Source organism: Pan troglodytes, chromosome 13, assembly GCF_028858775.2.
Source record: "Pan troglodytes isolate AG18354 chromosome 13, NHGRI_mPanTro3-v2.0_pri, whole genome shotgun sequence".
NCBI classification, from domain to species: Eukaryota; Metazoa; Chordata; class Mammalia; order Primates; family Hominidae; genus Pan; species Pan troglodytes.
This window is the reverse complement of record NC_072411.2, coordinates 139,877,287-139,889,931: the sequence shown is the minus strand read 5'-3', so window position 1 is coordinate 139,889,931 and position 12,645 is coordinate 139,877,287. Positions and strand designations below refer to the sequence as shown.

Sequence of the window (12,645 nt, the reverse complement as noted above, 5' to 3'; positions counted from 1 at the left end):
TTCTGAAAGGTGACCAGGCCCTTGGCAAGGAAAAAACAGTACATGCAAGTTAGAAAATAAAGAAAGAAGAGCCTACCTTTTGGACCTGATAGATCTATAGAGAAGGACAAAAGAAAAAAGAAATGTAAAATCCAATTAAAGAAGCAGTAACATCAGAATGAAAGGTTCTGTAAGTAACTAGACATATGAATCAAGCCACAACGAATACAGTAAAATGTGAATAAGAAAACAGGTGAGGTCCCACTGACAAGAGTTTGTAATTTTATCACTTACTTTACATTTCATTTTAGATACATTGGGGAAATAGGGGCATAGCCACACGAATCTTACCAAAAATACTGCTATTATTCTAATACAGAAGTCTGTATAACCTATTGCCATCAATGAGAAAAAGTACTTCCTTCATCTTTAATTCAGCATTTCTTTTTGCAGTAATAAAAGTTTAACCAAAAAGTGCAGAAACTTAGTTGGAAAGTTAACTGGTCAAATTCACAAATAATGAAGAAAGAGGCTTTGATGTTCTGATTCACACAGACACACACAGAATAACAGGAAAATTCCAGCTACATGGAGTGATCATTAGAATATAACAGAAATATTCCTAAAAGAGATTATTATCATACATTGACATATTCGTTTGCTTCAGAGGTTTCTTTTAATTTTGTAGTAATCACTAGATAAAACTGAGATAGCTACTCATTTTCATTCATTCATTCATTCATTAAGACATTTGTCATATCAGGCATTATTGAAGGCACTGCCAAAACTGCGAGACCAAGAAGTTGGCATTTCTAGTCTTATATGGGGGAACACATGTGACTATATCCAACAATATGACTGTAAGAAACAAAGCATCTCTAACCAAAATGTTTATCAAGTCAGCAGCAAGAAAAGAGAAATGATCACCATTTTCTTCTATCAGTGTAGGTTCTCCCTAAGAAGTTCAAGGTTCACTTGAATTTCCCAAGAATATGTACATTATTCTCCCCTAACAAATCCATTAAAAAAGAGCTCATATCCTTTTAAACAGACCCCGGAACGCGGCTAGAGTAAGCTGTAGTGGGTTCTCGCCGTCTGTGTGCTGAAAAGAACCATTCAAGAAAGAGAGCTCAGGGTGGGCTAGAGCTGGCCTGGAGTCTGATAACGCTGTGGGGACAGGGCTGCCCCCGACACTGGTGTCTCCTCGCCACCTCCCCTCTCCGTACACGCTCCATGCTTCCCTTGGGGGATACCAACCCCGGTCAGCTTCCTGCCCTTCTCGGTGTTCTCAGAGCGGCCCCCTCAAGAAAACCCTGAGCCTGCTCAGAAACGCCTGCATGCAGGTGGGATGGCTTGTGACCCAGATGAAAACAGGGATCAGGTTTCTCAATTTTTACACCAAAGTATCAACCCTACCCTTTAAACACTGGTCTTCCAAAACGTATTCATTTCCCCTTAATCAACAACTTAAAATGCCAGTGCCCCAAGCTACCAGATTGTATAACCTCAAATTGTGTTAGCTGGTTCTAATAATAGCCAGGCCCAGAGATGTGATATGCAAAGAAGAGCGTGAGGGAGGTGTCGTCAGTGCACCTTCCCAAATCCTCCAGGCACGGCCCGAAGACGTGCAAGCTCAGACCCCACTAGCTCGACTCACTCTTCCCTCTGGATGCATACACAGATGCTCACGTGTGTGAGCGCACATGCACACACGTGCACACACACGAATGCGTGCGCACACACACGAATGCGTGCGCACACACACGAATGCGTGCGCACACACGAGTACATTCCTCCTGGCCTCTGCCCCACCCTTTGGGTCACACAAAAGCACAGCTAGGTGAAAGCTACTGATTCTGTATTTATAGAAAATTCTAAGACAATTGTATATTTTATGTTTCATATTCCTGTGCCTCAAATTCCACACCAAGGAGAACTTTATTTTTCAAGGCATGCTTCCACTTGGAAAGTGACTAGGATTATGTGGATCATTCTGTTTCCCCCTTTGCTGTGCGTGCCAGCGTCCTCAACACGAACTTCAACCCCATGGTCCACGGATTCACTCCATCCTCCACTCTTATTGCTGGCTACAGAACTGATTTCGAGACAGAGGGGTGTGCTAGGAAGACCACAGGCTTTGTATCTGGTCAAATCCGATTTGAATCTTGGCTTGGCTATTTTCTTGGATTTGGGGAAAACTGTGCATCTCCCTAAGGCCTGTTTTCCTCACCTGTAAAGTTTGGGAAGATGCCCGTCACCAATGGTAGGTGACAGCACCAAGCCCAGCTCTGCCACACGGCAGGGGCTCTGGGATGTCCCCCCGCCCCAGGCTTCTCCGACTAGTCACGAAATACACATCTATCTTATTTAAGATCTTTCGATCCCTCTTTTGAAGAAGCAGACATAAACTTTAAACAGGAATGCTGCCGCCTTGCAAAGACCCCGAATTCATGAAGGCACCGTTGCCGCCGTTAGGAACGCGTGCTGCACTGGGCTGACTGGGCTGGCCCTTCCTCGTCTGGCTCTCGTCTCCCAGGGCAGCTTCCTGTCTGCCATGTCATCCTCTGCTGCCACAAACAGTGGCTTCCCCACCCCCCGGTAGAGCTGCTTCACTCGGTGTCCTCACTCACCATCTTGGCCACGTGCATTTCTCTGCCCCTCCTGACATGTCCCCCACCTTCCCAGGCTCTCATTCCACAACCTGGTACATTTGGGTGGCTCTGGCTCCTGGCCCGTGACCAACCCCAGGCAGGAGTCCACAGCCGCGCCCACGACGCCCGCCCTGTGTCACAGCCGCAAGCCACGGTCGTGAGGGAAGAAGTGCAGGCATCGGTGATGAGGAAGCTGAGACTGCAGATCCACAGAGGACCGTGCAAAAGGTGACGTTGGCCAAAGGTGCTGCCTGCAAGGGACACCACCCCCTCCTCCGGTCCCTGCTGTCTGAGAGCACAGACCTAAACCACCACTCTCAGTGGCGGATGTTCCACCGAATTTGCAACAGGACGAGATATTTTGACCCCTGTGACCCCCTGAAATATCTTTATGATAAAACCATGCTGTAGGGAGAAGAATTTCAAAATGTGAATACCATCTACTAAGCAAATGACATCTGTACTCATGCTGAAGAAGGCAAACCATGGCGTTTTACATCAGACTTCCCGATTTCATCAGATGTTCTCTGCAAGGCCTGTGCTCATCAGAAGCATCAGTGAGGGCTGCCCGGCACCCCTTTTTTATGATACTAAAATTAAATGCCCAAGACTTGGTTTCCCATCTGGAGTAGCAACTACTTTTTATTTTTTTACTTTTTGAAAGAGATAGGGGTCTCATTATGTTGCCCCAGCTGGAGTGCAGTGGCTACACACAGGGACAGTCATGGCCCGATCATTGCTTCAGGCTCCTGGGCTCAAGCAATGCTCCTGCCTCAGTGTCCTGAGTAGCTGGGACTACAGGTGCATGCCACCACGCCTGGCTTATTTTTTATTTTTCTTTTCGTGTGGCTGGGAATATTACAACAGAGACGTGGGAGTCCAGCAACAGATGGTTCTTAAACTGCACAATTAAAATGCAACAGAAAAGGGCTTCCTTTCAATCAAAGGAATAAAGGGATGCTTTGCTTTTAAAGGGGGCCATTCAAATCGATGACTGCTTGCCTTAATTCATCTTAGTTATTTTTAAATCAAGAACTTTTGCCCAACAACTTTGTAACAAGCTGCTTATATCAATATGTATATGTTTAAATCAATTCTAATTGGTTATATCTTATATCAATATGTATATATTTAAATCAATTCTAATATTGGGCCGGTGTGATGGCTAACACCTGTAGTCCCAACACTTTGGGAGGCTGAAACGGGGGAATCACCCGAGGTCAGGAGTTGGAGACCATCCTGGCTAACACAGTGAAACCCCATCTCTACTAAAAATAACAAAAAAATTAGCCGGGCATGGTGGTGGGTACCTGTAGTCCCAGCTACTCAGGAGGCTGAGGCAGGAGAATCGCTTGAACCCAGGAGAGGGAGGTTGCAGTGAGCCAAGATCATGCCACTGCACTCCAGCCTGGGCGACAAAGCAAGATTCTGTCTCAAAAAAAGAAAAAAAAAAGGATACAATCAATACGTTTTTATCTAAATGTGTCTGTATGAACAGACACATTCTACAGAGACACTGATACTGGGCAGTGTGAAAAAGCACCTGAGATTTTGTCATTTAAAATACATATATTTAAGCCAGGTGTGGTGGCTCATGCCTGTAATCCTAGCACTTTGGGAGGCCAGGAGGTCAAGACGGGAGGATCACTTGAGATCAGGAGTTTCAGACCAGTCTGGCCAACATGGTGAAACCCCGTCTCTATTAAAAATACAAAAATTAGCCAGGCATGGTGGTGCGCACCTATAATCCCAGCTACTTGGGAGGCTGAGGCATGATAATCGCTTGAATCTGGGAGGTGGAGGTTGCAGTGAGTAGAGATCATGTCACTGTACTCCAGCCTGGGCGATAGAGCAAGACTTGATCTCAAAAAAAAAAAAAAAATTATACATATACATATTTAAAAACCAGTTCAGAATAAAAGCACTATTCCTTCTAGTGGCCTCTGGCACCACTATGGATACCAGAGCTTGAGTGTGCAGGATGGTTCCAGGGCTCGGTGACACTGCCTAGCCTCTGCATGCAGGTTTCTACATGGAGCGGCAAACTCCTAGCAGCGGAGGGCAATGAGCACATTAGACCTGTGGCAGGGCCCCGACCCTGCAGGGTATGTGGCCAGCTTGGTCTTTGCTGGGAATGTGGCGGAATCTACAACCACCATAAGAGAATCTGGAAATTCAGATTTTTATCCGAAATCTCACTGGTTTTAAACACTGGCTCGCCTTTTTAAATTTGGCTATGTAAGCCAAACAAGAACCTGTGTATGAAAATCAACCCTGGGGAAGGCAGCTGGTTACTTCTGTCTAACAAAATAAATTCACATCTTCTTAAGAAGAAAAGCTCTTGGGGGTGGGCTCAGTGTGGATGGTCCCTTGGCCCCACAGGGCATGGCCCACGGGAGAACACGGACTGAGTGGGGGTCTCAGCTTCTATGTCTCTGAGGTCACAGAAAAAGTCACACCATAACTGTGAGTTAAAGAACCCTTATGCTGTCAGAAATGACTCCTAGCTCCAGCTCAAGATGATGAAAATAACTGGCAAATGGCTTGAGCAGGTGTGTCAACACATTGCTAGCCATTTTCCCAGGGAGGAATTTCTTCCCTGGCTGTTTCATCCATGTGTTCATTCCCGTCTCTCTATCACACACGGGCTCTAGATATCCTGAAACCTGGAGCTCGTGTGTGATCAACACTGTACAAACCACGGGGGACATATTTTTAAATAAAACAATTTGGCCAGTTTAAAAACTCATTAATCTGTTCTTTTCCACTTTAATCCAGAGGATCTAGATTCTAGTACAACAGTTAGACCTTAAAGCTCAGACCCTGAACATTTTGGCTCCTCGCAGCTAGAAACGACGATCTTCGCAGGCAAGAGGCTTCTAAGCCCCTCTCAGGAGCCAGCAGGTCTGAGCAGGCACGCCTGGTATCCGTGCTATGCGCACTCCTGGCCTGACCTTGTGCAGAAGTCACAGGCGCAAACGCACTCTGACCGTGAGCAACGTGAGACAGCCAGGTGCGTCTGCAGCAACAGGTGCCTGCACTTGCACCCTGGGCCCAGCACGCAAATCACTGTGACAAGACCCAACAAGGAGCCCCAAGCGTTACCTCCTTCTGCTGCCGCTCCAGCTCCTTCATGCGGATCTCGCGAGCCTCCGCGCGGGCCGCCCGTTTTGCAGCGAGCCGGGCCTCCGCCTGAAACGGACAGGACATCTTATTAGAGGACAGAGCAGCGGGCCCCTTCCCAGTACAGGGTCAGCAGTGATGATGCGGAAATAAAATCTTGTTCAGAGTTTAACAGATATACAGCAATAAATTCCAGATTCACAGAGTAAAAGGGTGGTCAGGAGCAATAGAAATAGTTATAAGAACTGCTACCATTTATCAAGCCCTTACCACATGCTAGGCAGGAATCTTCTAAGAGCTTTATGGATATGATGCCATGTATTCCTTGCAACAGCCTCATTAGGCCGAGACTGTTACCATCCCCAGTTTAAATATGAGGGAACGAAGGCACAGAGAGGGTAAGTAACTTGTCTGAGGTCACACAGCCTGTAGGTGGCAGGGCTGGGCAGTCAGCCTCCTTCTGGAACTCTGACAGATGCATGGAGCGGACTGTTAACAGCTGGATGCTACTCCAGGTTTCCAGTTCAACCCCTCGCTTTACAGAGCAGAAAGCGAAGGCCTGGAGAAGCTGCCAGACCCATCTGAGGTCACAGGGCTGGCTGGCGTGGAGCTGGGACTAATCCCAGCGAACTCCTGTCCAGTCACTTCTCAGCACACATGCACCCTCAGCTTCCCCTTAAAACACAGCCATGCTGGGAGTCCACCTTTTCCCAACACAATGAAGATCATAGCAGAACGGTTCTAGCTGTTGGAGTCCTTCCTTGCACTAAAAAATCAGCCTCCATATAAGTATTTTTCAGCTTGTAGCTGTTCTGCCACATTCTGCTCCGTGAGAACGTTTCAAATGCTTGAGCAGGAATGGACATGATGCTATCGAGCGTGGCATCTGAACTGTTTCTACAAACAACTTACAAGTCATTTTACAAACTGCATGCGTATTCACTGCTTCATGTGATACCACAGCCCAGTAAGCTCGATGGCGTAAGTGTTACTGAATGCAGGTTTTCTGGTATCAAACAAACCCCACCCTCTTTCTACTGAAGTGGTTTTTGAGAATACGTCTGTAATCCTTCCACCAATGGTTCTATAAACACAGTTTTCAGACGTCTTGCATAATCTTTTCCTTTTTTTCTTCCTTTTTTTTTTTTTCTTTTTCCTTTGGGGATGGGGTCTTGTTCTGTTGCCCAGGCTGAAGTGCAGTGTGTGTGTGTATTCACAGGTGTGATCACAGCTCACTGCAGCCAGGAACCCCTGAGCTCTAGCAACCCTCCTGCCTCAGCCTCCTGAGTAGCTGGGACTACAGGTTTGCACCACCACAACCGGCTCCTAGATAATATTAAAATGGGACTTCCGAGGTGGCCAGCAAGCTCCTGGCATGGGGGCGGTCCTGACAGGGACGTCCATCTCTCCCATCCTAGACTTACACTATATTACAGATGTACCTTCTTTCTCAGTTTTAATCTAAGTTGCAAACTAGCCACACTTGATCTGTCGTCTTGAGGTTGCCTGGCTTGTGTCCTCATGAGGAATTTGTTCTTTTCGCTTGGCTCCTTTATCAACCCACCCCATGTCTTTCAAATCAAGGGGTGTCAAAAATCACAACTGCATCAGGATTTTGATACCTTGTTGCCATTTTCAATTTCCAAGACCATATTACATGGTGTGAAGGGCCTCTTGGGGCCAGGCTAGGCATGGTGGCTCAGGCCTGGAATCCCAGCACTTTGGGAGGCGGTGGCAGGTAGGATCTCTTGAGGTCAAGAGTTCGAGACCAGCCCAGGTAACATGGTAAAACCCTGTGTCTACCAACAATACAAAAACTAGCCAGGTGTGGTAGCACACACCTGTGGTCCCAGCTACTTGGGAGGCTGAGGTGGGAGGATCACTGGAGCCTGGGAAGTTGAGGCTGTAGTGAGCTGTGATTGTGCCACTGCACTCCAGCCTGGGTGACAGAGTGAGACCCTGTCTCAAACAAAAGAAAGGAGTCTTGGGTCTACACAAAAGCAAAGAGGGAGGAGACAGAGAAGGAAAGGCATTAGAGTGATGTCCTACAGCCCTACCAATGGGCCAGCAAAGTGACCAAGGCCACGCCAAGTGCAGCCCTTCCTGGTAAGGCAGGTAGCTCTGTGCCATTGGCTCAGTTTCTAAGTCAGTACAGAGCAGGTATGAGGTTTCATAGCAGCCATAGCCCACCAGCTTGGGGGTTGGGGGGCGGAGGAACAGAGAGGAGGGGCCGGGAAAAGAGAAGGGAGGCCATGCAGGAAGAAGAAGAGGAGCAGAGGGGTGAGATGTAAGAAAGAGGAAAGGGTTGGGGGAAAGAAGGGCCACCAGAAGGGAACAGAGGGAGAGACAACTGCAGTCGGCCGAATTCTGGGTTGGTCCCCAAGACTCTGGTGTACACGCCCTGCATACCCCTCTCCCACTGTATGGGAACGTGGAATTCTGGGTTGGTCCCCAAGACTCCCACCACTAGTGTACCTGCCCTGCATACCCCTCTCCCACCGAGTGTGTGGGACCATGGACATAATGGATGATACCACTGTAATTAGGTTGTATTACATGGCAAAAAGTATTAAAAAAATAATTAAAATCCTTCGTCAGTTGACTGCCTTGCTCAAAAGACAGATTATCCTATGGGCCTGCCCTAATCAGGCAAGCCCTTTAAAAGAGGGTCTAGAAGTCAGTGTCCTTGCTGGCTTTGAGAAAGCAAGCTGCCCAGTGGGAGGGGGCCTCAATGAGCTGAGAGCAGCCCCTGGCTGACTGACGCCAGCAGGAACAGTGACCACAGTCCTACAACCACAAGGAACTGAATTCTTCCAACAAACATGTGGCTCAGAAGAGGGGCCTGAACTCCAGAAAGACCCCAGACTGGCCGACCCCTTGGTTGCAGCCTCGTGAGACCTGAGCACAGGACCCAGAGAGGCTGAGTCCAGGCTCTTTTTTTTTTTTTTTTTTTTTTTTTTTGGAGACAGGGTCTCCCTCTGTCGCCCAGGCTGGAGTGCAGTGGCGTGATCACAGCTCACTGTAACCTCTGCCTCCCAGGTTCAAGTGATTCTCCCACCTCGGCCTCCCGAGTAGCTGGCACTACGGGGCAGGTGCCGCCACACCCAGCTAATTTTTGTATTTTTTGTAGAGACAGGGTTTTGCCGTGTTGCCCAGGCTGGTCTCGAATTCCTGGGTTCATGCCACTCACCTGCCTCAGCCTCCCAAAGTGCTGGGATTACCAGCATGAGCCACTGCGCTTGGCCAATGTGCCCAGACTCCTGACCACAGAAACTGTGAGATCATAACTGTGTGTTATTCTAAGCCGCTGAATTGTGGATATTTATTACACACTAGCAGATAACAGAAGGAGAGGAGGTCTGAGGTGACTCCTGCTCTCACAGGGCGAGTATCTCTGTGAGCTGAGTGGGGTCCCAGGCACCTGCACGCCCACCCACTTCCCCGCCTGCCTGCTCAGTTCCCCACCCTATTCCAGCTTAGCTCTGCTTGGGTCTGGCCAAAGGTCCTTGCAGAGCTCGCCTGCCTGAGCGTGCAGTATTGCACCTGCTCCAGACTTGCGGGCCTCCAAAACAATGCCCTGTCAGACCCCACTGCTCTCGGGGGTCTGCCCTCCACCCAGGAAAAGGTTCCCATCATGGCCCACCTTCAGCCTAATAGGTCTACCCTGTCCCTCACTTGGGGATAATGACATTTAAAGACTAAAAAACAATGACCTTTGCTGGGAGGCACATGGGCTTGGGTTGATAAAGGAACCCCATGGATGAATCATGTTAGGGCATCAATTCCTCATGGGGACACACGCAAGCCCACCTCCAAGACAGGTCAACTATGGCGATCTCCACCTTACATTAGAATTCAGAAAGAAGTCCATTTGTCACTGAATACAATTCCAAATCCTTGCAACCCCCGCCTTCTAGAACATCTACCCCCCTTACGATCCTCACATGACTCATATGTGGAAAACAAAGTGCTGGCAATACTGGAAGTGGCAACTTAGTTTACAGGCAATTCTTGGAATCTGCCTAACTCAACACCAACAAATATATGAGCCAGCATTTAAACTGGCACAAAACCTATGCATGACCATCTTCACGAACACAAAACTACACACTTAGCCACAGAATAACTCTTGCCACTCGCTTAAGATGCCTGAAAGAAAATCCGTAGAGTTGGCCAGGCGCGGTGGTTCACACCTGTAATCCCAGCACTTTGGGGGACCGAGGTGGGCGGATCACCTGAGGTCGGGAGATTGAGACCAGCCTGGCCAACATGGTGAAACCCTGTCTCTACTAAAAATACAAAAAATTAGCTGGGTGTGGTGGTGGGCGCCTGTAATCCCAGCTACTCGGGAGGCTGAGGCAGAAGAATTACGTGAACCTGGGAGGTGGAGGTTGCGGAGAGCCAAGATTGCGCCACTGCACTCCAGCCTGGGCAACAGAGCGAGAGACTGCCTTGAAAAAAAAAAAAAAAGAAAAAGAACATCTGCAGAGTTTCGACAAAATTCTTCCCCAAACAGAGACACTGCGAAGAATGGCACAGCAGCCTGACAGGGCACGGCAGATGGCAGACATCGGGGAGAGCGCTGACTGTGCAGGCAGGGGTTCTCGGGGATCAGGGCACCTCAGGCCAGTGCTCCGGTGGCGCAGGACAAATCCTTTATCGACTGACACTTTTGTAAAACATAAAATCTCATGACGGGCCACAGCCACGTCAGACTGCTTGAAGAGCTTCCGAACACGGCCTGTCACTTTCTGTGAGTAGCCTGTGGGCTGACCGTGGCCCGGGGAGGCCACAGAAATGCACTGTGCTGTGAACGCGCCACGCTGTCTCAGCACTGCTTGAGACAGTGGGAGGGATTTCTGAAATGCGGTTTGGGTGCCCAGTCTCCCGGGAAACAGGCAAAGCGCCTGGTGACAATGTACATGTGATGAGGACCACATGGGGAAAGAAACGTGTGGCAGGGGTGGGGGCTGCTCTGGAGAACTTGACCCAACCCCGGGGGGCTGGGGAAGGCATCCGCAGGACAGGAGCCCTAAGCCGGACCCTGAAACAGGACGAGCAGAGCCGGGGTGGCTGCGACCAGGAGCTGGTGACAAGGAGTGCAGACGCCTGGGGTGCAGACCCTCGCCCTCAGCCTCCATATCTGGAACCTCGTCTTGAAAGAATTCAGAACCACTGAAGGGTTTTAAGAACACAGCGGAATCTGACTTTTGTTTTAGAAACAGGGCTCTGAGAGAAATGTGGGGAGCAGGTATGGGGTGGGGAGCAGGTACGGGGTGGGGAGAGCAACAGGAAACCAAGGAAGTGAGTTGAGAGGCTGCTTCCAGCATGGGGACAGGAACGGGCTGGGCTGCAGCGGATCAAGCTCAGTGCCAGGGTTCGGGCCTGTGGAGTTTAGGATACAAAGCAAAAACTGCAAAGGGCTTCAGAGAACTCAGGAGACGAGACTGCGCATACCCCAAACGGCCTGCAGGTTGAGTCATTCTTTCACCCCCATCCGAGCTTGCTGGATCCTCCACTGATTAGATTAGAACAGCGGCTTCTTGGCATGGCCCTTGCTAGGGTCCATGGGGGCTGGTCTGTCCCCACCCTACAGGAGCCAACAGGGAAAGAGCAAGCCCTCGCCTGCTCCTGGGGTCCTACACCCTGAAGCCTCCTTTCTCTGCCCATACAATCTTTGCTGAGATACTAAAACATTTAGGAGTACAGTGAAATTATCTCCCTCTGACTTGTCTTCAAATAACCTGGGTGGGGTGTAAACGGCTATAAGCTAACAATTGTTGAGGCTGGGTCGTGGGGGCACAGGGCTCTTTAAACTGTTGGCTGAGTCCCATCCCAGATCTGGGTTCCCACAGGCCCCTCCCCCTGCCCCCTCCTTGCCCAGTATGTGGAGTCATTCAAGATAAGGGCCCCCGCTGTGCAGCAGGCCATGCATAGCTCGGTCTGGCTGCTGTTTCATAATAAAGAGCAAAAATTTAAAAAGAAAGAAAAGAAGGAAGGAAATGAAAGAGCCCCAAAACCAAAACTCATGCTTTCTGCTGCTGGAAGGTGGCCCTGCTGCTGGGTTTTGCAGCGCTGCCCCCACCGTGTCCTCTCTCAGTTCCTGCTGCTGCCCGCGGGGTTAGGATGGAGCAGAGGGAGGAGCCCCTCTGACATGATCCAGGCTCCCTGGCTTCCCAGGAACGCCCACAACGGTCGGTCCAGAACCATTCCTGTTCAGAACACACAGCCTGGCCCTTTCCCTGGGATCCCACCCATCCTGGCCAGGGACCCCACAGACAGAGTTGTACAGGAACTAGGTCTTACAGCAAGATACTCTTTGAGGGTGGGGATGGCTGGGAAAAAAAGATTCCATTTACTATCAAAGTTGCCTCCTTGTCCTAATCCTAGAAAGCCGAACCACGACTCGAGTTCTATTGTTGCGTCTTATTTTACCATATGTGAAGATGACAGCCCTCTGATAGGGAGGTGGTGTGTACGGTGATAAGAGATCTAAAAATACACAAGGAAGCACAAGTATGACCCCCAGGGCCTCCGAAACAAATGGCTAAAAAGACAGCCAGGCTCTCCCAGCCACATCGATGCCAGCCCCACAGCCTGCTGTGGAGCCCAAGTCTATGGGGGCACCTCCCTGGGAGCCCCATCTGCCAGGCACCCAGCCCACAGGCCAGCTGGGGAGACAGGCACCAAAGTGACCCTTCTCCCCCTGCAGGGTCTTTTCTGGGCTGCACGGACCCATGCGTGACATCTCGGGAGCCAGGCTGGAGAGGCCTGCAGAAGACTGCGTGAAGAAGTCACCATCCCCATCCCGAGCCACAGATAAAAGCACATGTTAGGAGGTGCTTTGCAAAGGGACCCCACGGCATGCAGAGGGCCCTGAGGGGCTCTAGTT

At 49.7% G+C, this 12,645-nt stretch overlaps 1 protein-coding gene across 45 annotated transcripts in view; it reads right to left on the bottom strand.

Moving 5' to 3' along the window:
* The window catches only part of LRRFIP1 (LRR binding FLII interacting protein 1), a 156,970-nt gene that overhangs the window by 66,299 nt on the left and 78,026 nt on the right, over positions 1-12,645 (bottom strand). For 24 of the 45 annotated variants that reach the window (XM_024355156.3, XM_024355157.3, XM_024355158.3 and 21 more), the window contains exon 2: positions 5,736-5,822. In XM_024355156.3, coding sequence (XP_024210924.1) covers positions 5,736-5,822 — 87 coding nt within the window. Of the gene's footprint in view, positions 1-76; positions 95-5,735; positions 5,823-12,645 lie in introns of all 45 variants that reach the window. The other 21 variants (XM_016950804.2, XM_016950795.4, XM_016950806.2 and 18 more) reach the window with 1 other exon arrangement.